The following is a 19,721-nucleotide window of genomic DNA, read 5'->3' as shown; positions in this document are numbered from 1 at the left end:
GAGCTGACACTCGAGACGTCGCTGCTGACGGCTGAGGTCGCCTTCGAGATGGCCGAAGATGCCTGTGAGCTGACGCCCGAGACTGCAGAGGATACACGCGAGCTGACACTCGAGATGTCGCTGCTGACGACTGAAGTTGCCTTCGAGACAGCTGATGATCCGCGGGAACTGATGCTCGAGGCATCACTGGAGACTACAGAGCTGGCCTGAGAAATGCCAGATGATGCTTGAGACTTGACAGTAGAAGCAGCGCCGGCGACCGAAGACGCAGCTTGCGAAGCCAAAGAGCTCGCCCGAGAAACAACGGAGGATACCACGCTTGATGCACGGCTGATGACTGACGAGTAGGCAGAGGAGACTCCTGATTGTGGTGGAATGGAGAGTGTGACTCCTCCACTCACGGTCACGCCAGGCAGGCTCGTGCTCGAAGGAGTAGGCTTGACCGAAATAGTGACAGTCTGACCATTGCTGGTGATCACCGTAATCTGGGAGCCAGCAGAAGATGACGCAGCCTTTGCGGTGGAGCTACTGGACTTGGTTGTGCCTGATAGTAAGACTGAACTAAAAGCAGAAGTCTGACCATTCTTGATCGAGGTAGATCCCTGCTTGACACCGCTAGTGGCAGAAGAAGCGGAGCTGACACCACGAGTGATAGAACTGCTTGCAGGCTTCACAGAGCTGGCAGATTTGATTGAGCTGCTGGATGGCTTGGCGGAGCTGACAGGTTTGACGGAGCTGCTGGCGGGCTTGACGGAGCTGCTGGCGGGCTTGACGGAGCTACTTGGCTTTACAGAAGCTTTAGAACTGCTGGCAGTAGGCTTGACGGAGCTACTTGGCTTGTTCGAGCTCTTCGGGGTGGCCGAAGGAAGTTTGGAGGAGCTGCTGGATCTGATTGAGGCCTTCGAACTGCTTGCAACGGGCTTGCTAGCTGCGGAGCTTGGCTTCTTGCTTGACGAAGACGAGCTGAGTTTTCTGCTGCTCGAGACAATGACGGGTTTCTTGCTAGAAGAGATCGAGACGGGCTTCTTGCTAGAAGAAGATGAAGAAGCTGGCTTCTTGCTAGAGGAAGATGAAGAGGTTGGCTTCTTGCTACTAGAGGTAGATTTCTTGGCTGATGAGGAGGAAGTCTTCTTGCTTGAGGCAACAGGATTGACTGTGACAGTCGACTTCTTGGTGGTGATCGGAGATGAAGAAGCGGTCTTAGCTGAGCTGGTCAACTTCTTGATGCTCGAAGAGGTGAGCTTCTTGCTAGAAGCAGGCTTAGGAATAGTGGAAGCCTTGGCCGAGCTGCTGGATAGTTTGGTACTGCTAGAGATCTTCTTGGATGACGACCCTTTAGAGACACTGAAAGTCGAATGAGCAGTGATCTTGCTCGAAGAGGACTTTTTGATGCTTGATCTCGATGTGGATGTTGACTTCTTCGAAGATGTCTTGTTGGTCGGAGTGGCTTGTCTGGAAGCAGAAATACCGACCGAGGCTGAGATTCCGACACCGATAGTAAGAGGCTCACGCTTGTCGAAGAGAAGGTGATCCATGATATCGACAGGAGAGGCTCCGAGTGTATCGCCTCTGGCGGCGAGATCGACGATGTCATCTCTCTTGTCCTTGGAGTTCAAGGGGGCTGCGAGGATGAGAGCAGGGGCAAGAAGGCTCAGAATGGCAACTTGACGGGCCATGGTGACAGATGAATTAAGGGGGAGAGATTGTGATTAAGGAAGGAATTAGAGGTTGTGATTAGGATAGTAAGTATTAGGGAAGATTAAGGCGCAGGATGTCGAATAGGGTCGTTTGTGTTGATCCTGAGAGGTTGTCGGGGTGGATGATGATATCAAAGGCAGGCGTCACACTGCGTCTTATAGTCGACGAGAATTATACGAAACATCTTCTGCTGCAGATGGTATACCCTGGATGTTGTCCTTCAAGTGAGTCTGGACTCTGTGTCAATCTAGCAACGTTCTGAATATTGAGAAGTGGATACACCAAATGAAACAGTGATTTTACCGTTGAGTATCAAGCCCGGCGGTAAATGGGACTATCAATCCGGGTGTTGGAAGCAGTAGTGCTTGTATGTACCGAATGTCTGGATCGTCTAATGGCATGACGATGATCATGCCAATATTCCACAGACCCATAGGGTCTCGACCGAGGCCTGGAAGTCGTACATGCCGACTACGGTACATCTGTTCGACGACCTTGCTGGTTTGGGTCCAATCAGATCCCGAAGGAGCACTCGACGTTCAGGCAGTTGCCATTCCCTATCGTAAGGCTGAACAAAGACGATATACTGGAGTCTCCTCAGCGTCCAGTGGTGATTCAGCCCGTTCGGTCCCCCTCAACGGTCAAGAGCTGCTGAATGGTGTGCTTGGGGTAAAACGACGGTTGGGAGCGTCAGGGCAATAAGGCTTGCAGCAGCGTTGCGCAAGAGTGTCGTGACAATGACCAGGCACCGGTGGTAGGCTCGCGCTGATAACACCTATGGTCAAGACTTGGATATCACAAAATACATTGCAGAGAAGCAACGACAATTTGGATTCCAAAGGGATAGTGCACGTTGTACGAAGAGCCAGCGCTTCCATGATCGATTAAGAACATTCTAAGGTGATCAAAAGGAGCGTAGTCGTTTGCCAAGTGTCAACTGTGGAGAATATCGTACCTGGAGCTTAAGAGGATATGCAAGATCATTCTCTGAATAGGGATTCGAATCTAGGAAGCCAGGGATGTGCTATCCAGATCAGTATTAGTCGCTCAATCCTACCCAGTAGAAGTAGTAGTCCAGTGTCTGGGGCGTTGACGCCTGTCACCCAATGGACCGTTGCGGAGGAGCTCGGCGGACGCCAACCGGGTCGTTTGCGGTTAGATCTCAGGGTCGGGGTGACCGAATCATGTATGCAACGGTGGAAGAGGCTTGACCGAGGATGCGGAGCATGTGAGAGGGCATCAGGAGCTGGGATTGAGACATATTGCTGCCTCGTTTTCGCTTTAGAAGATGGCAGCTCACACAAGCTCGAGACAGCTTGAGATGAGAGACACTCTGCATACAGACTGCGCCATATGGAGAAGGCAATGATTGCAGGTGAGCATTTGCCTGTAAAGGTACGAACAGGTAACAAAGTGAGAAACAGGAAGAGACGACGATCCTTGGGCCAATGCTATCTCGTTCTCCTTGCTAGCGTAACGTGGTGAACATTCGGTCGCCTGACAAAATGGTGCTCTGTCTGGAGGAGGGTCGTGCTAATTGGATGCGTCAAGCAGTTCATGACGCCTTGCCTTGGCTCACCAAGTGTTTCTAGAGCGACACGCTTGACACACTGTAGCCCAACTGCGCTGTCTGCTGAAAGATGGCGCAAAATTATTGAGCGTTGTGGAAACCAAGGAGGTTGCTCCTTGTAAGCTTGTCTTCCCGTCGCGATCCTTCGACGTTGGAAGACTGTTGTAGTCAAGACTATTGGCCAGAATGTCATGGGCGCACGCTGAAGCCTTCGGGTTGACAGCTGAGTTCATGGCTTTCGGCATTGTTGCCAACAGCGATACAGACTAAGGATGTTCGCAAACGAACACTACCCTCCACTCGATCCCACCTTCCTCTTTAACGGCTTCGGGGAAAGATCCCAGATGGGATATGTCTCATGAGATATTCACCCGTCGGCGTTACTCGCACCATAGCGGCTCGCAACTAGACAGGAGTGATCCTGTGAAGTGGATCTCACACAAGCGACTCCTCGACAGGGTACGCACGTAGAGCTGCTACAGCTGCGACGATATGTGGATAATTGAAGCATAATTTGTGGCTCCATCTCAACTTCCAAGCTACAGCTGCTCTCTTTCTGGAAGGTGCGACTCAATCCCAGGCCATGAGCAGCTTCAAAATCTTATTAGGCCAAGAATTCCTTGACAGCCATTGTGAAGTAGAGTAGATCTGGATGACCAACTTGACTGTCAACACTGCATGCCCACTTCAACAATCCCCCGGACGCGAGTGGAACAAGGCATCATTCGAAACCAGCCACCATACCAAGCAACCTACTAAGGGACACTATTTCTCAAGTAGATGCGTCGGTCCTATAAGTAGAGCCTATTCCACATCCGCCAAGCGTAAGCTACAGCAGAACACCCCCGCAAATGTTTCAGCCGAAAAGCTGCCAGGAGCCGCGGCATCCCTCAGCATGCGTCGCAGACCTTGCCCTCTGCCGACTAGAGATCCTCGCCTACCAGATTTTGTCAGTCAAATCTTAGACCAGGACCTTGCGATACACAGCTTTGGATCTTGCCCTGGACGTCCCACGTTATGATATCGCCCCAAGTCTTCTCGAGTCATGGATGTCCTTGGTAACGACCTCGAATTGTTAGAACAAACCGTCTTCGCGTAACTGAACTCTCAGTCGCCCTCCTGGATCGGCATATCGAAGTCAAAATCGTGTCAAAGGCCCGAGCCTTTAGCAGTTATCAAGATAACGCACCAATCGCGAAGACATGCCTCGGGTACCTTGCATCAACAGTGAAAGTATCATCCTTTGAAAGATTGCATCGCTGTCACTGTAGGCAGGGTCGTCAAGAGGTAGGTCGACATACACTTGAATTTTGGGAGCTCTCAAAGTACTATGTATACTGCCAGAGGTAGGGCGAGAAGGCTTGATCCCGGCAGCTCCCACATCTGTAACACGACTGCGAATCTGCAAGGCATGTCCGGGGTACACGCGCCAGTACGGATCCGAACTGAACGGAGGTGTTCGACCACTACCCTTGGCACGTTGTAGGATGCCACCCTAGACCCTCATTAGACCCGCACTGGCTGCCACGCAAACACCGTGCATGATGCTTGTTCGCTACCTCGGAGAATATCATCAGGGTAATATACTCGACACTATGCAGCGTTTCAGCCAGTGCTCGGTCACATCAGCCTTTGTTGACGATGATTCCTTGATGGCAGTGGGGACCGAAGACGAGCGTAGAAACACATAAAGGTGAGTCTCCCATGTCGAGGTGACAAGGATCAGGCCTCATCTCACCCGCTCCTGTCCGCTTCTTCACTTGTTCTGTTCTGTTCTGTTCTCCTTCGATATGAAGCTTTTTACCATTCTGTCAGGTGTTGTGTCGCTGGCCGCCACAGTCTTGGCTTATTCGAACCCTCTTGCTTGCAGTGGTACATGTACCAACGCTCACGATCCTTCGATTGTTCGCCGTACCGCTGATGGAACATACTTCCGTTTCTCGACTGGAGGTGGTATTGCTATCCACACTGCTTCCAGCATTCAGGGCCCTTGGGTCTACAAAGGTCAAGTCCTGCCTAATGGTGCCAACGTAGCCAACTCTGGCAAGACCGACCTTTGGGCTCCTGACGTGACCTTGGTCGGCAACACCTACTATCTCTACTACACTGCCAGCGCATTCGGCACTCAAAACTCTGTCATCGGTCTTGCAACTTCTTCTTCCATGGATGTCGGCAGCTGGTCCGACAAAGGCTCCAGTAAGTCTCTGGTCGATATTACATACAAATGGCAAGCTGACAACATCCAGCCGGTATCTCCTCGGATAGCTCCAAATCATACAACGCCATCGATGCCAACCTCATCAAGGTTGGAAACCAATACCTCATGAACTTCGGCTCCTTCTGGCACGATCTCTACCAAGTGGAGATGAACACCACTCCCAACACTGTCAACTCGAACGCTGGACCCAGTTACAACACCATCTTCCAGCCCAGTGGTACACACGCCGTCGAAGCAGCATACATGATCAACTACAACGGTGGCTACTACTTGTTCTTTAGTGCTGGCAGCTGCTGCAACCTCGACAAGAACCGCCCTGCCCCTGGTGATGAGTACAAGATTATGGTCTGCAGATCCAACTCAGCTACTGGCGGGTTTGTCGACCAGAGTGGTAAGAGCTGTACCAATGGTGGCGGTACTGTTGTACTGCCTTCGCATGGCAACATCTATGCTCCAGGTGGACAGGGTGTGTACAACGATCCTCAGCTTGGTTGGGTCCTTTACTACCACTATGTTGATACCAACATCGGTTACGCTGATGGCGACAAGCGTCTTGGTGTCAACAAAATCAAGTGGGTCAATGGATGGCCTACAGTTTAGGCAACTTTGATTCAGCAGTTGCATAGCACGAGCTCAGTCTCGTTTTACAAACTTCGATTCGATCAGTACCTATGCTCTGGTCGCACAGTGCGACTTTACAATCTGCTTCATAACTTCTTCCACCGTTACCTAGATGGCACGTGATCGTGGGTGATATGTTCGTTATTAACGTCTTGCACTTGGTAAGAGTCTTCAGAAGAGCGACTTTACTCGGAGAGTATCCAACAGAGATGATTGTACAATTGCACAGAAAATTATGAACTACAACGTAAGTCTAGTGCAATTGCATCATCTTGAGACGGTGTGTTGATTGAACATTGACTTGAATCATCATGCACACGCAGCGTTGTAGAGCACAAGCCCGTGAAGATATGGGTACGAGAACCTGTATTCAAGCCAAACGACGAAACCGCGCTCACGAGAGCTTGAAGGTGGTGTTTAGACTATTGAACCTATATCTATATACAATCTCCGCTGATCAATATGCCACATGACTCCAGCCGCTCTATTATGTGACAGAATTCAGTGATGGAAGACTGTGGTCAGGGTGGTACCCATTACCAAAGCACTTGGCCGCGATAACTTTTGTAGTTCCACGCGCGCACGCATCATGAAAGACACATCATGGAAGACACATCATGGAAGACACATCATGGAAGACACATCACTTCTCGACCGTTGCAATCGTGCATAGAAGGCCCAGACTTGATGCTTGAGACTCGAGACAATGGGATCAGTCCGCGGACTCATCGCGCGTCAAGACTCAAGACGCGTTCATCTGCGACACTTGATTGAGATGATGATCCTGTGCCGCGACGTTGTAATACTGGATCGCTGGTGAGCAAGGGCATTTGCATACGTAGTGAGAGTACGTTGAATATCGCTGCCAGGAAAAGTGGAATACCGACCTCTTCGCGTCAACCATCTTGATGTGCTGTGACTTGCACTCCAGCCTTCTCAAGCCAACGCGATGAAGCTGTGACAAATCGGAACTCTTTATAGACGATGTCACTCTCGGTACAAATCTGCAACACAGGTAGCCACTTCTAGAAGAATCAGTCCGCTCGACTCGAAAGCGATTGTATTCTCTTTCATCTGCATACAAGGCATGATCTGGTTCACGAGAAGGACGTACGAGGCTGGCGATGCGGCGATGGACGTTAGCCGTTCAACACGGTTGGCGCGAAGGATTCAAACGCTTCACGGCCCAGTGCAAATCAAGAAAATTGAGTTGCCAGAGCAGAGCTGCCGATCATGCTTCCTTCCCATCCCATGGCGCATCCAAAGCAAGAAGCATGTCAAGCTTGCGATATTACTTTACTCGATGCCTTGGATGTAGCAGGCTGAGGACTGCAGCTGACCTCTGTCTAGCTTTCCAGCTCGTTTCCGCCGCGGACCAATACGAAGAGGCGTGTGCATTGTAGCTATATCTGGTAGGCAGGCGCCAACGGTTACCCAAATTGCGCCTATCCAAGACGATAGGCGTTATTGGACCAAGAATATTCAACACTTGGTTGACAATTTTGAGACATCCGCGCTTTCCTTCTTCACGATGGAGTCAGCATACAAGACTAACACCATGGCACTTGGACTGAGCTGCCTCGACTTACAGCACAGCTTTTGGTATCTTGCATTTGGCATTGGAGCATCGCGGAGCTTCTAGTACTTGCATATCATATAATAAATACTCATAGTCAGCTTCCATGAAGCCTTCACAATCCCTCGCAGCCCTGGCGGCATGCGCTCAACTTGGATACGCACTCAACCTCGACGTCTCATCACCAGACTCTATTCGTACCGCAGCATCAACACTCGCACATGGGCTTATGAGCTACTACGAGAACAACAAGACAGATACACCAGCAGCTTCAATCGGAACACTGCCGTATCCATTGTACTGGTGGGAGGCTGGAGCTGTCTGGGGTGGTCTCATTGACTACTGGGCTTACACGAAAGACGCAAGCTTCAACAATGTTGTCATGCAAGCCATGATGGCTCAGAAGGGCACAGAGAACAACTACCTGCCCGAGGCCTACTACAGCAGCATGGTATGTCCAACTCTTGTCCGTCAAGCCCGAGCACGCGTACTGACTCCAACTGAAGGGAAACGATGATCAAGCCTTCTGGGCCTTCGCCGCCCTCTCAGCCCTCGAGTATGGGTTCCCTGCCCCGTCGGAGGGCTCACTGTCTTGGGAGACCCTCGCTGTGAACGCCTTTGACTCAATGGCCCCACGCTGGGACACTACAACATGTAACGGTGGATTGAGATGGCAGGTCTTCCAGTCCAACGCTGGCTGGAACTACAAAAACTCGGTCTCGAACGGAGGCTTCTTCCAGATGGCCGCTCGTCTTGCACGCTACACCGGCAACAGCACATACTACGATTGGGCCGAGCGTATCTGGGATTGGACTGTTGCGACCGGGCTGATTGACGACAGCTACCGTGTCTATGATGGTGCCGATGCAACCAACAACTGCCAAACCGTAGACCAGCTTCAGTGGACCTACAACCCGGGAATCTTCATCTACGGCACTGCAATGCTGTACAACTACACCAACGGCAGTTCCACCTGGGAGACCCGTCTGACCGGACTGATCGAGCAAGCCGACCAGTCATTCTTCCAAACCTTTGACAATGCATCCAATGTCATGGTCGAGGCAGCCTGTGAACCGTACAGCACATGCAACACCGATCAGTTTTCATTCAAAGCTTACATGGCTCGCTTCCTTGCGAAAGCAATGGTCGTCGCTCCTTACACCAGAACAGCCATTCAACCTCTCCTGACTACTTCTGCTCAAAGAGCTGCAGATGCCTGTTCAGGACCCAGTGATGGCGTCACTTGCGGCCAGAAATGGTACACAGGGTTCGATGGAAAGTATGGCATCGGACAGGAGCTCTCAGCCCTAGAAGTCACCCAGGCTCTTCTGATCGATCAAGCACCAGGATTGCAGATCCAGGGCGACGTCGCAATCGAGCCAGCCACCACTACGAGCACACTTGAACCCACAGTCAGTGTTGGGCCACCAAGTGTGTCTGGCATCTCCAGCACATCCGCCGTGGGCAGCACAGGTACCATGGCGGGTACATCCTCTACAACCAGTACGTCCTCCGAAATCAGCACATCTCTTTTAGCCACGCCGTCTTCTACGACGAGTGCATCGGCCGAGTCTAGTGCGTCAGCCGAGTTCAGTATGTCAACCGAGTACAGTGTGTCGGTCAGGACCAGCACATCTGCCAGGATCTCATCTGGCTCGTCAGGCTCATCTGGCTCCCCCATTCCTTCCACCTCACCCGCCTCGCGCGCTTCATCTACCTCAAGCGCCCCATCTAACTCATTAGTAGAACCTTCGAGCGCATCGGCCTCGAGCACAGGTGCTGGTGTTATGAACACTGCTGTTCCACGCGCCGGCGCCTTGGCCGCAGTAGGTGCTTGGATCGGAGCCGCAATCTTGCTGTAGAATGGCAAGTGCCCTTGCGCCTTCCCTCAACACCCAGTAACGTTTCAATGCCCATAGACCCATAGACGAAAAGCATAGAGGAGAGTAGTCCTCCAACAAAGATGTATATATTCATGAATTCACCCGGTTGATATCTTCGGTAGAAGATGACCCGTATTGTTTACACAACTCTGACCTTGATCGTCTTTCAGATTGAGATGTGCAGAATTGCGAAGTCGTGGAGAATTGGATATGATATGTAAGGAGCTTTAGCCGCCTTTCACATGTCATGTTGACGATTGTTCATACCCGACGTTCCTTTGGAGATGGCATGGAGGTTTTACCCGGGCAAAGAATCGGGATCGTTCAGTTGGGTGCGGATTGAGCAGCTATGATGCGGGCAAAGTCGGAGGCTTCGCGGAGAAATACACATCCCCAGGCTTGTTTGACTGCCCCTCATCAACCGCGTCTCAGACCCGATGAGCGACATTTTGTCCGCGTGAGTTATCTTCACTTACGCCGAGGGTCTGACCTCGGCAATGGAGGACATACAAATAGACAGGGTCTTACTACCGCGCCCAGATGTTATCAACAGCAAGCAATTGGAAAGAGAGACAAACTGGAAAATCGCGACCGAGTCAACCGCAGGATCGCCCTTGTTGCTTCTCCACATCTGACGTTTTGAGCTCCGCAACACCGACCAACAACTTCTCTTGTGACGTTACCCACTTCATCCTCGAGTGCTTGGTACCTAGTCTGCAGCAGTCAGACTCCATTTTAGCTTGTCATTGCCGCCGTCTCAATCTTCTCTCCTTCTCCTCCTCCTCCTCCTCCTCGCTACTTTACTCTTTGTGTCCCACCATCCATTGATACCCCTCATCACCCCGCCATAGCTTCGTAATCCCCCTCGAAGCCACCTTCTCGCATCCTCGCGACAGAGTCCTTAGTCAGATTCAGCAATGTCTTCGAACAACGAGTCTCACTCCGGCCCCGGTGGCTCGGAAGCCATCAACACCGAGATCATCACTCTTACCAGATTCCTCACAGAGGAGCAGACAAAACACAAGGAGGCAACCGGTGACTTCACGTATGTTGGTCGACTCGGCTGTGCCATGTTTCCATACTGACTGCTTGTACAGCCTTCTCTGCCACTCCCTCCAGTTCGCCTTCAAGTCAATCGCCTACTACATTCGCCGTGCCTCGCTGATCAACCTCTCGGGTCTTGCTGGCTCGGCCAACTCGACCGGCGATGACCAGAAGAAGCTCGATGTTATCGGAAACGACATTTTCATCTCGGCCATGAGATCATCAGGTCGCGTGCGCATTTTGGTTTCCGAGGAAGAGGATGAGCCCATTGTCTTTGACGAGCACCCAACAGCCCGCTATGCCGTTGCCTGCGACCCCATCGACGGTTCGTCCAACTTGGATGCCGGTGTTTCGGTCGGCACTATCTTCGGTATCTACAAGCTCGCCGAGGGCGCCAAGGGCACAAAGGAGGACCTTCTGCGTCCTGGTACCGACATGGTTGCTGCCGGCTTCACCATGTACGGTGCCTCTGCACAGCTCGTCATGACCATGAAGGATGGCCCGGTCAACGGTTTCACCATGGATAGTGCCCTTGGTGAATTCATCCTGACCCACCCCGATATGAAGATGCCCCGTAAGCGTTCAATCTACTCAGTCAACGAGGGTAACTCGTACTGGTGGGAAGACCCCGTCAAGGAGTGGTGCGATACCCTCAAGAAGCCAGAGAAGGAGGGTGGCAAGCCCTACAGTGCGAGATATATTGGTAGCATGGTTGCCGATGCCTACAGAACTCTTCTGTACGGTGGTATCTTTGCCTACCCGGCGGATAAGAAGTCTCCCAAGGGCAAGCTGCGTATTCTGTATGAGTGTGCTCCCATGGCCATGGTCTTCGAACAAGGTACGCAACATCAACATCATCCTATCACTGGGCATATGCTAACACAATTCCACAGCCGGCGGTCAAGCAGTTAACAGCAAGATGGACCGTATGATCGAAATCATCCCCGAGTCTATTCACGACAAGTCCGGCATCTTCATGGGCTCGTACGAGGAGGTGCAAAAGGTCATCGACATTCACAACAAGTACAAGAAGTAAATCCTACCATTCTACCGTGAATCTATGCGACTTGAATAACGACGGGAGAACATGTTGCTTGGAACCAGTTTCCACATTTAGCTTGTTAGCGACTACTTTATGAAATAATCATACCCTTTTCAGAACGTCAGAGTTTCTCCTGAACATCCTGCAGGGTTGCGAGGATTGATGTGTGGAGGATTTCGGCGGAATGTTTATCGTTGGTCATCGGCATTTGACCGTCTCTCGCGATGAATTGTTCCGCCGTACTCTCGGTCTTCTTGCCGATGTTCCTTGTGCCCCACCACCCCGCCTTTAAATGGAGAGCGACCATAACCGGGGATGTTACGAAATGCAAAGAGGGAGAGCCTCATATATAACCACTATCCCTCTGCATCGTTGAAATGACTTCACAACACGACACATCTCCACCACAACCTTGCTCATACATTACCGGCATTTGGGAGACAAGCCCACCACAACATCAAAACTCATCACCAGACACAACAATGAAGATTGCCATTACCGGAGCTGGAGGCTTTGTAGGCCAACTCCTCGCCGAACATCTCCTCCTCGCCGACCATCAAGTCCTCCTGATCGACATCTTCGAGCCTCCTATTCCCGCAAAGGCATCTTCCAAGTCTCCAAACGCAACATGTATAAAAGCCGACTTGTACAGTGATTCTGCCTCTGTGATTCCTTCTTCTTTGGACGCAATTTTCATTTTCCACGGCATCATGTCTGCAGGCTCAGAAGCAGACTTTGACCTCGGATACCGTGTAAATTTGCACTCGACCTTGAATCTTCTGGAGACACTGAGGCAGAAGGCGCCGGGTGTCAAGGTTGTCTATGCGTCTAGTACTGCTATTTATGGGAACCCATTGCCGGAATGGCCGAGCGAGGCTACCTTGCCAACACCGTCGAGTAGCTATGGAACACAAAAAACAATGATTGAATATGCCATCAATGACTTTACACGCAGAGGCTACATTAATGGCTTTTCCCTCAGATTTCCGACTATCAGTGTAAGGCCTGGTAAACCCACTCAAGCTGCTTCTTCATGGATGAGTGGCATTTTCAGAGAGCCCTTGCAAGGTCTTCCTTCTACTTTGCCTTGTCCTGATGACTTTGAGGCTTGGTTGTGTTCACCGAGGATCTTGGTGGAGAATCTCAAGCATGTGCTTACATTGGAAAAAGATTGTCTACCTAGTCATGTTAGACAGGTCAATTTACCTGGTATCACAGCGAGTGTCAAAGAGATGCTGGAGGCGTTGGAGGATGTGGGAGGGAAAGGAGCGGTAGAGTTGGTGACGAGGGAGGAGCCGACCAAGGAGATCAAGGATATGTTGGATTCTTGGCCTATCAGGTTTGATGTCAGCAAGGCTATGAAGCTGGGCTTCAAGAGAGATGAGAAATTCAGGGATGCGGTGGAGAATTTCAAGAGGAGTTTGGAGGAGTAAAAGTGTGGATGTTCTGATGTTCTTTAGGGTCAGTCACATCTCTTGAATATCAGCAGCTACTCTATCAGAGACATTTGTGAGACTGAAATGACCGGGAAATCTGTGCGCTTCTGTCACTTCCGAACAGCGGATAAATCCTGGTGTTGGTGTGTCGGTTATCCGTCCATGCAAATTGTCTTGACTGTGTGCAAAGCCAACACTCAGCTGCGACATCAACGATCTCAACCATTTTTCTTCGAGAGAGTAATTCTCATACACGAACTATCATCAAGCAGACAGAAATCGTTCAGAATGTCGACTTCAACAAAAAATGACATTCCGGGCGGTGTGGATGCGACGCACAACGATCTCACATCAGATATGCGCAAGGCCTTCCAGATTGCTTGGGACAAGTTCGTCGTTGAATGCGGTAAATCACCTGGCTGTGCTCTTTCCAAAGAGGAATATGCTAGATTTGCAAAGTCCAAGCCATGGTTCAAAGATGAGAGGTGGGTTTGCTCCAAGGTGTTTCTGAGCAAACATTGACATGTCTGATAGCTCTGAACACGACCAGGGAGTTACTTCGAGCAGTGGATCTGAAAACCGCATGTCTGATCATCTAACCGACACTGCACACTCTGACGGCAGTCAAGACCGCTGCCTCGACATGCACGATCGTATGACTGCAACTCGACACAGGGTACCATAATGCTCTCGAAACGAAGTCAGGCGGCAGCAGCAGCCTCGTGATCAACAGCATGAGCGTTACGGATAACAAGATCGACGGGAGCAAGCATATACCTGAGCTCAAGGTGTCCGGTGTCACTCGTGGCTCCATCTTTCAACAAGTCCAGTCATTTAGACGACGATGCCAATCATGTTGAGCCTGCCAAGATATCTGCTCAAAAGACAACTGAGCAGAAACGCGTCATGGCGCAGTAACCTACCTCCCAGGAGAACAGTACTTCCAGAGTCGAGCTTCAAGAGCTGCGCTTGGCTGCTCAGAACAAAGCAGTCGCTTTCATGAGCGACCGTGTGCAGTACTGGAAGGCCAAGCTCGCCGAACAGAAAGATATCTCATCGACCGACGAGCCTGGGGAGGAGCTTCTCGCCGAGGTCATAGACTTCAACTCCAGCATGCTCAGTCGTGAGGACTACGATCAAATGATCGCCGATCGCGCCGCCGATAAAAACATCGTCCTCAGCAAGCACGAGAATGAGGAAGTGTCCGAGTCAGAGAAGAAAGCAGCCATCACTGCCCTCATCTACGGCATCAATGTCCTCAAAGCCGCATCGTCTTCATAACGCCACCAGATGGTGAGTGAAGTGCTTCACCCGAAAGTTCGTCAGCTGCAGTCCAGTTTGGCGTTTGAGATGACTGCATTGTTGCTTGATATCGATACCAAGAGGTTGTTGGAAGTTACTGTTGATGGAGATGCTCTGTATGATAGAAAAAAGGCAGTGGCCAAGACTTGGGGTGTGGATACCACTGCCTGGGATGTGGCGCCTTCGGGTATTCCGTGGTAGATGCCTTGCTGGCAGGGCATCAGCGGTGGCTTTTGTCGTTTCCCTGATACGTAGTTCGATTGAGCAGTAAATGATTGTGCATCAGCGTTCTCGTTCTCCATTGAAGCTTGTCTCTCATCGTCCGCGGGTTCCGTTGCCAATTGTACTGTGCCTTTTTACAGCAGCTGGTCGAGCTGTGGTGATAGATGAGAAGCGGGGGAGGGCTTGAACAGAATAACACTCGAGGCTAGACTACGAGCATCCAAGTAGTCGCCTTCATACTTCGATATGTCATGTTCAGCAGCCTTGAGTGTATGCAGGTGAGCGCAACAGGCGCAAGCTACAGCTCGCGAGCAAACACGCAGAGGGGAACTGGTGCGATACCTGACAAGTCGCTCGGCCGACTCTTGCGGCCGTTCTCCGATGTCGTCTCTCACTTCTGGGACGTGCCGCAAGTCACGGTTCGCGATCGAACGAGGTATAGACCGCCGAGAGGACGACTCATCCAAGCACAGGCCGGAAGCAGAATCCGCAAGACGACTTACCACCCTTATCACTCACCTCTAGTACCCTCTTCTTTTCAAACACAACGGCAAAAAACCATGCCATCAATCAGAAATCTCCTGGTGAGACTCCGCTCCTTCCTCTCCTGCTCTCGCTTCGGCGACGACGAAGACAACGAGGCCCCCCCTCGTCTCCTCGATGTTGTAAGATCTCCGTTTCGTGTGTCTCTCTGGAGGATTTACTGACAAGCGACATGTACAGGGAGGTCCTGAGGACTTCCATCACGAGGCGACGCAGGGAGGAGGTCCCCTTCGCGCTCCCATCGTGGGTGCGCCTGCGCCCTGTGTGCGCGAGCACTAAGTCAGTGACTCTACAAGCGGCTTTGAACAACTCCAGTACTGATGATCGAGCAGGGCCAGGTAGCTTTGAAGTGCTGCAAGGTCACTGGCCACTGAGCCATACCTTTTGTATAGAGTAGCAAAGCAGTAGGTCAGTATACCCCTGCTGTTTATGGTGACTTCGTGGACTGACATACTTATAGATCAGATGGTCCTGCGTCGCTGCAAGTGGGCCCAAGGCCGTACCCCTATATAGAGATGTCAATTGATTCTCTTTGTCTTTCGCGCATGAACTGTTTGCTATGGTGTGATGGTGCCTTGCGATGGTGCTTTGTATATGATGCAACTGATGTAGATGGCCATGCAAAAGATCAGACCAGTGTATGTGCCTGGTCGTTGTGATATGAGCGCGGGTACCTTGGCTCAATCCGCGCCTTCTCGTATTAGCTACACAGGATCAAAGACAGTTGCCGAATTGCACCATAGTTGTGTGTGAGAGAGAGAGTTATGCTCAATGAGAGTGTCTCAAACAGACCTTCTCATGACTAAGGCGCCTGCCTTAAATACGCATTTCGACTGCCTCGTCACAACATATGCTCAGTATATCGATAGGTATCAGCCATTTCCGTGTGTAGAAGGAGCTCGAGTGACGAAGGTCGCATGTTACCAGTCTTCCATCCCTTCCTCTGAGTGAAAACCTTGCAGCAATCGCCAGACCTCAATTAATCATATTCTTCCCCTTGAGTATACTCCGAGTCTACCCCTGGGCACCTGCCTAAATAAGTCGCTTCCTCATACCCTGCATGTAGAGTCTCCACCAGTCAAAGGCCCGGCGTGTTTCCCGAGGTAGGTGCACCGTGCGAACAGGATCACCAGATGTCTTGTTATCGTGCGCGTGCAGCGGCAAGTCAGTGGATTGAACAGTTGCTGAAGACCGTGCAGAGATGGGAGCAAGCGGAGTGGAGCCGCGGTAAGGTGATGTCGATCTTTTTAGCTTCTGATGCGGGGCTTGGCGGAAGCGGTGGAGGACCTCGGCCGGATGTACATGTTGAACATGAAAGTGGGGGATACGAGAATGGTATGGATGGTCAGGCCGTGGGGCATTGAGTGATATGAAGATGCTTGGATGGGAACTAGTGGAGTGCTTGTTGGTGGCTTATTAGCGATGCGTCGGGATGTGCCAAGTCCGAGATATTGTTCAACTGTCGATCATGTATAAGCCGGCATAACCTTGAATGTACGACGTGTCAGTGATGAAGGGTAGTCAGCATCTCTCATTGTATATTCCAGCGCTTGCACTATGACAAAGTGTCTTCTAGTGCCACCATAATGACTCAGAATGGCGAGGAGGTCATACTCTTCCATTACGCCCAGTCGATCTATTCGCACAAGGTATTGTGGTATGCTGAGATTATATCCTGCCTCTCAGAGAGTTGCTGACACAACCAAGGTACCTGAAGTTGGCCGGTATCAAGTACTCAGAATGTGTGAGTTATAAGTTTATGACCAGAGTCAACATCAGATGCTGATGCTCACAGATCCAACCACCGATAATGCCGCGACCTGACCTGGCAGCTCTGGGCATCTCTTATCGTCGAATACCAGTGCTCGCCATCGGCCGCCATGTCTATTGTGATTCGAGATTGATCTTACAAGTCTTACAAGAAAGATACCCTCTTCCAAATGCCTCGTTAAGTGCTTCGCAAAAAGCTGTCCAGAGATTGCTTCAAGACTGGAACCATGATCAAATCTTCTTGCATGCTACGCGCTGTTTACCATACGAGCGTTCTGCTTTGGGCAAGAACCCTGCATTCCTTGCCGACAGATCCGAGGCAATGGGCAGACCTTTCCGAATTGAGGACATGATCAAAGACAGGCCGGAATCGTACAACTATATTCGTGCCATGTTTCAGACGCTGGAGGACCTCCTGGAAGATGGACGTGATTGGATTTTCGACAGTGCAGTACCCTCAATCGCAGATGTCGATGCCGTCTACATCGCGCAGTGGATCGTGACGAACCCACTGATGGAGGGTGCAGTCCCAGAACACTTTCTTTCCAAAAAGATGTTTCCTAAAACATATGCCTGGATTCATCTCTTCAGAAAAGCGTTGCAGGACGCCGAGGTCAAGGCTTCCGTACCTCCAGCTCTGAGCGGTAAAGAGGTTTTCGAGAAGATCACGTCCGCACCAGCTGGAGCTTTTCAAGACGACATGAGCTACGCTGACTCACTCAGGCTAAAGATTGGTGAGATGGTTGAGGTCTACCCGACAGACTGGGCCTCGCACCACCGCGATGTGGGCGAACTTGTAATGCTGAAAGCAAACCAGGTTTGCATTCGAAATGCTCAAGGCGTTTTGGTCCACTTTCCTAGGTGAAATTTTCGTATTCAAGCAATGGGGAGAAATTTGCCAGCTGGTGTTACCGTGGTGGACGCTCAACCACCGCTAGATTGCCCTCACCGGCTGTTCTACCATCCTCTATCTCCGTACTCACGCAAGGTGTACATGCTTGCTCTCGAACTGGGCACTGCAGACCGAATTGAGCTTCAGACTGTTGTCGTTGCACCAGTCAAGTACCCGGGATGGTCTGATGATGTCCTCACTGTTGCCGAGTCGAACCCTCTGGCAAAACTACCGACTCTGGTCCTCGGCAACAACGGCGATGGCGTTTATGACTCGAAAGTGATCTGCGACTTTCTAGAACACGAAGCCTTGATGAACAAGCGGTCTGACCCTAAACGACACAATTGGCGATTGAGAACTCTTCACGGTTGCGCCGACGGCATGTTGGACGCGCAAGTTCTCATCTTGTACGAGAAGAAGATCCGTGCTGAGAACAACGTCGCATATCAAGCCTGGATCGATGGTCAAAACGAGAAGATAATCCGGGGACTTGACCAACTTGAACTTGAAGTTGGTCGTGGTACGCTTCAGCCGCCAGCTAACGATGCACCGGCGTCAGCGGCTGAATGTGCGGTAGCAGCATGTGTAGCCTTTCTGGACATTGTTGGGATTGAATGGCGCGATGGAAGACAAAGCCTAGTACAGTGGTTCAAGAGATGGCAGGATCGAGAGTCTTTTGTCAAGACTCGTCCGAACGTGGACTGGAAGACAGGCCAAAATGTCGATATAGGATTTGGCCGAGACGTGCTAGCAGGCAAAAAGGGTTGAATTATGGACTCCTATCCACCAGATAGAAGATTTTGACGGCCAAGTGATCCGGTCGAATACTAGCCTGTGCCTCCGTTCGAGATGTGTACGTGCGTAGACGATGGGGTGCAGCACTTGATCGGAGATGAAATATGGAGACCCTGTCAAAATGACCGGCTGCATGAGCTCTGGCCAGCCTTCTGCACACGCAACTTGCATATGAAAGATCGACCGAGCCGTCTGTCTTGCAGACTGAAGAGACAAGAGTACCGAGATTTGTCTGTGCACAGAGTTCTTCTACCTCGAGAAATACTTGGTGATAGGGTCGTATGTGGACATGGGCAATCTGAAAAGCGGGCTGTAGAGTGTTGCACCCGAGATCAGTCCATAGGCAAAAAGTAGGAAGTGAAACAAAAACAGTGCACAGCTCGTGGAGGTTTCGTATTTTTGGTGTCATTCGGGTTTATCTAGGACCAATGGCTGACTCGGCTACAAGTGCCTTGCGTGTGAATAGGGCATGATAGCGCTGGAGCCACGGAATGTTGTTACACAGAGGCATGATGGTCAATGGACTCACGTGGGTCGCTCGAGCGAGGAAGTAGTCTACTGTACATTGCAAGTCAGTCGTACTTGGTGCAGCAAGACTTCAAGCCTTTGTGGTCACGTTTGACCGGTCTGGATGAAGCTGATCGAAGGAGCACTCTCAGCCGCGAGCCGAAGCATGCGGGAAGATGCAGTAGAGGCTGGGTGTGCCCGGCGGCTCGAGAGTGGTGAGTTGAGTGGAGAGGACTTGATTCGTGTGCGAGTCGGTCTTCCCTTTCTGCATTGTCGGACTTGGCAAGGTCGTCCAAGCGCCTTCCCTGAGCGTCGAGCTTAAACATCCGACTTCCAGGGTTCTGCCAACGTTGTAGACAACGGTTCTCTCCCTGTCTGAGGCTGAAACATAGCTACCAGATGGGATCCCAGCCCGCAAATTTCTCGAAGTCGACAAGAAGAAGTCAGAATTCTCAGATCGCGCGGAACAGATACATCGCATGCAGAGATGACAGGATGTCACGCACTACACGGAGTCTTGCGGGTCGTCGCTTTCTCTGGAGCCATCTGGTCCATGCATGACCTAAAGTGCTAGCGCGTCGCTCGACCCCGCCCCGCATGCT

The 19,721-nt window shown here is 51.2% G+C and overlaps 8 protein-coding genes across 8 annotated transcripts in view; all 8 read left to right on the top strand.

Moving 5' to 3' along the window:
- Window positions 1–343, top strand: part of AUEXF2481DRAFT_150859 (uncharacterized protein) — a 1,718-nt gene extending 1,375 nt beyond the window's left edge. Inside the window, exon 2 of the mRNA XM_013493712.1 lies at window positions 1–343. This exon is cut by the window's left edge and continues 1 nt beyond it. Within this exon, the coding sequence (XP_013349166.1) occupies window positions 1–210 (210 nt within the window). The 3' untranslated portion in view covers window positions 211–343.
- A 4,715-nt stretch (window positions 344–5,058) lies between these two features.
- On the top strand, window positions 5,059–6,086 carry AUEXF2481DRAFT_61235 (glycoside hydrolase family 43 protein; the record flags this gene model as incomplete). The annotated part of the gene is made up of 2 exons (XM_013493711.1): window positions 5,059–5,464; window positions 5,515–6,086. 2 exons carry the CDS (start codon window positions 5,059–5,061, stop codon window positions 6,084–6,086), a joined length of 978 nt encoding a protein of 325 aa, XP_013349165.1.
- Window positions 6,087–7,789: 1,703 nt separating this feature from the next.
- On the top strand, window positions 7,790–9,545 carry AUEXF2481DRAFT_564 (glycoside hydrolase family 76 protein; the record flags this gene model as incomplete). Its single annotated transcript, XM_013493615.1, has 2 exons — window positions 7,790–8,134; window positions 8,190–9,545. The coding sequence occupies 2 exons, from the start codon at window positions 7,790–7,792 to the stop codon at window positions 9,543–9,545; spliced, it is 1,701 nt and encodes a 566-aa protein (XP_013349069.1).
- A 938-nt stretch (window positions 9,546–10,483) lies between these two features.
- On the top strand, window positions 10,484–11,646 carry AUEXF2481DRAFT_563 (uncharacterized protein; the record flags this gene model as incomplete). Its single annotated transcript, XM_013493613.1, has 3 exons — window positions 10,484–10,611; window positions 10,664–11,448; window positions 11,504–11,646. 3 exons carry the CDS (start codon window positions 10,484–10,486, stop codon window positions 11,644–11,646), a joined length of 1,056 nt encoding a protein of 351 aa, XP_013349067.1.
- Window positions 11,647–12,134: 488 nt separating this feature from the next.
- On the top strand, window positions 12,135–13,085 carry AUEXF2481DRAFT_61190 (uncharacterized protein; the record flags this gene model as incomplete). Its single annotated transcript, XM_013493709.1, has 1 exon — window positions 12,135–13,085. One exon carries the CDS (start codon window positions 12,135–12,137, stop codon window positions 13,083–13,085), a length of 951 nt encoding a protein of 316 aa, XP_013349163.1.
- Window positions 13,086–13,994: 909 nt separating this feature from the next.
- AUEXF2481DRAFT_34884 (uncharacterized protein) lies at window positions 13,995–14,384 on the top strand. Its single transcript, XM_013493708.1, has one exon. The coding sequence runs from the start codon at window positions 14,088–14,090 to the stop codon at window positions 14,367–14,369; it is 282 nt and encodes a 93-aa protein (XP_013349162.1). The 5' UTR covers window positions 13,995–14,087; the 3' UTR covers window positions 14,370–14,384.
- Window positions 14,385–14,727: 343 nt separating this feature from the next.
- On the top strand, window positions 14,728–15,733 carry AUEXF2481DRAFT_150745 (uncharacterized protein). The gene is made up of 4 exons (XM_013493706.1): window positions 14,728–15,277; window positions 15,336–15,434; window positions 15,488–15,563; window positions 15,616–15,733. Exons 1-2 carry the CDS (start codon window positions 14,864–14,866, stop codon window positions 15,432–15,434), a joined length of 513 nt encoding a protein of 170 aa, XP_013349160.1. The 5' UTR covers window positions 14,728–14,863; the 3' UTR covers window positions 15,488–15,563; window positions 15,616–15,733.
- Window positions 15,734–16,741: 1,008 nt separating this feature from the next.
- Window positions 16,742–18,585, top strand: AUEXF2481DRAFT_559 (uncharacterized protein; the record flags this gene model as incomplete). The annotated part of the gene is made up of 4 exons (XM_013493609.1): window positions 16,742–16,812; window positions 16,863–16,899; window positions 16,951–17,742; window positions 17,914–18,585. 4 exons carry the CDS (start codon window positions 16,742–16,744, stop codon window positions 18,583–18,585), a joined length of 1,572 nt encoding a protein of 523 aa, XP_013349063.1.
- Window positions 18,586–19,721: the final 1,136 nt, after the last annotated feature.

The sequence above is a fragment of the Aureobasidium subglaciale genome (genome assembly GCF_000721755.1).
Source record: "Aureobasidium subglaciale EXF-2481 unplaced genomic scaffold scaffold_0, whole genome shotgun sequence".
Taxonomy (NCBI): domain Eukaryota; kingdom Fungi; phylum Ascomycota; class Dothideomycetes; order Dothideales; family Saccotheciaceae; genus Aureobasidium; species Aureobasidium subglaciale.
The sequence above is the reverse complement of the archived record's forward strand: the minus strand, read 5'-3'. Positions and strand labels throughout refer to the sequence as shown.

Bases quoted from the DNA above. Each gene is read 5' to 3' on its own strand.
- AUEXF2481DRAFT_34884 (XM_013493708.1), top strand. From the start codon at position 14,088: ATGAGCGACCGTGTGCAGTACTGGAAGGCCAAGCTCGCCGAACAGAAA.
- AUEXF2481DRAFT_150745 (XM_013493706.1), top strand. From the start codon at position 14,864: ATGTTCAGCAGCCTTGAGTGTATGCAGGTGAGCGCAACAGGCGCAAGC. The intron at 15,278-15,335 runs GTAAGATCTCCG...CGACATGTACAG, and splicing joins CCCCTCGTCTCCTCGATGTT to GGAGGTCCTGAGGACTTCCA.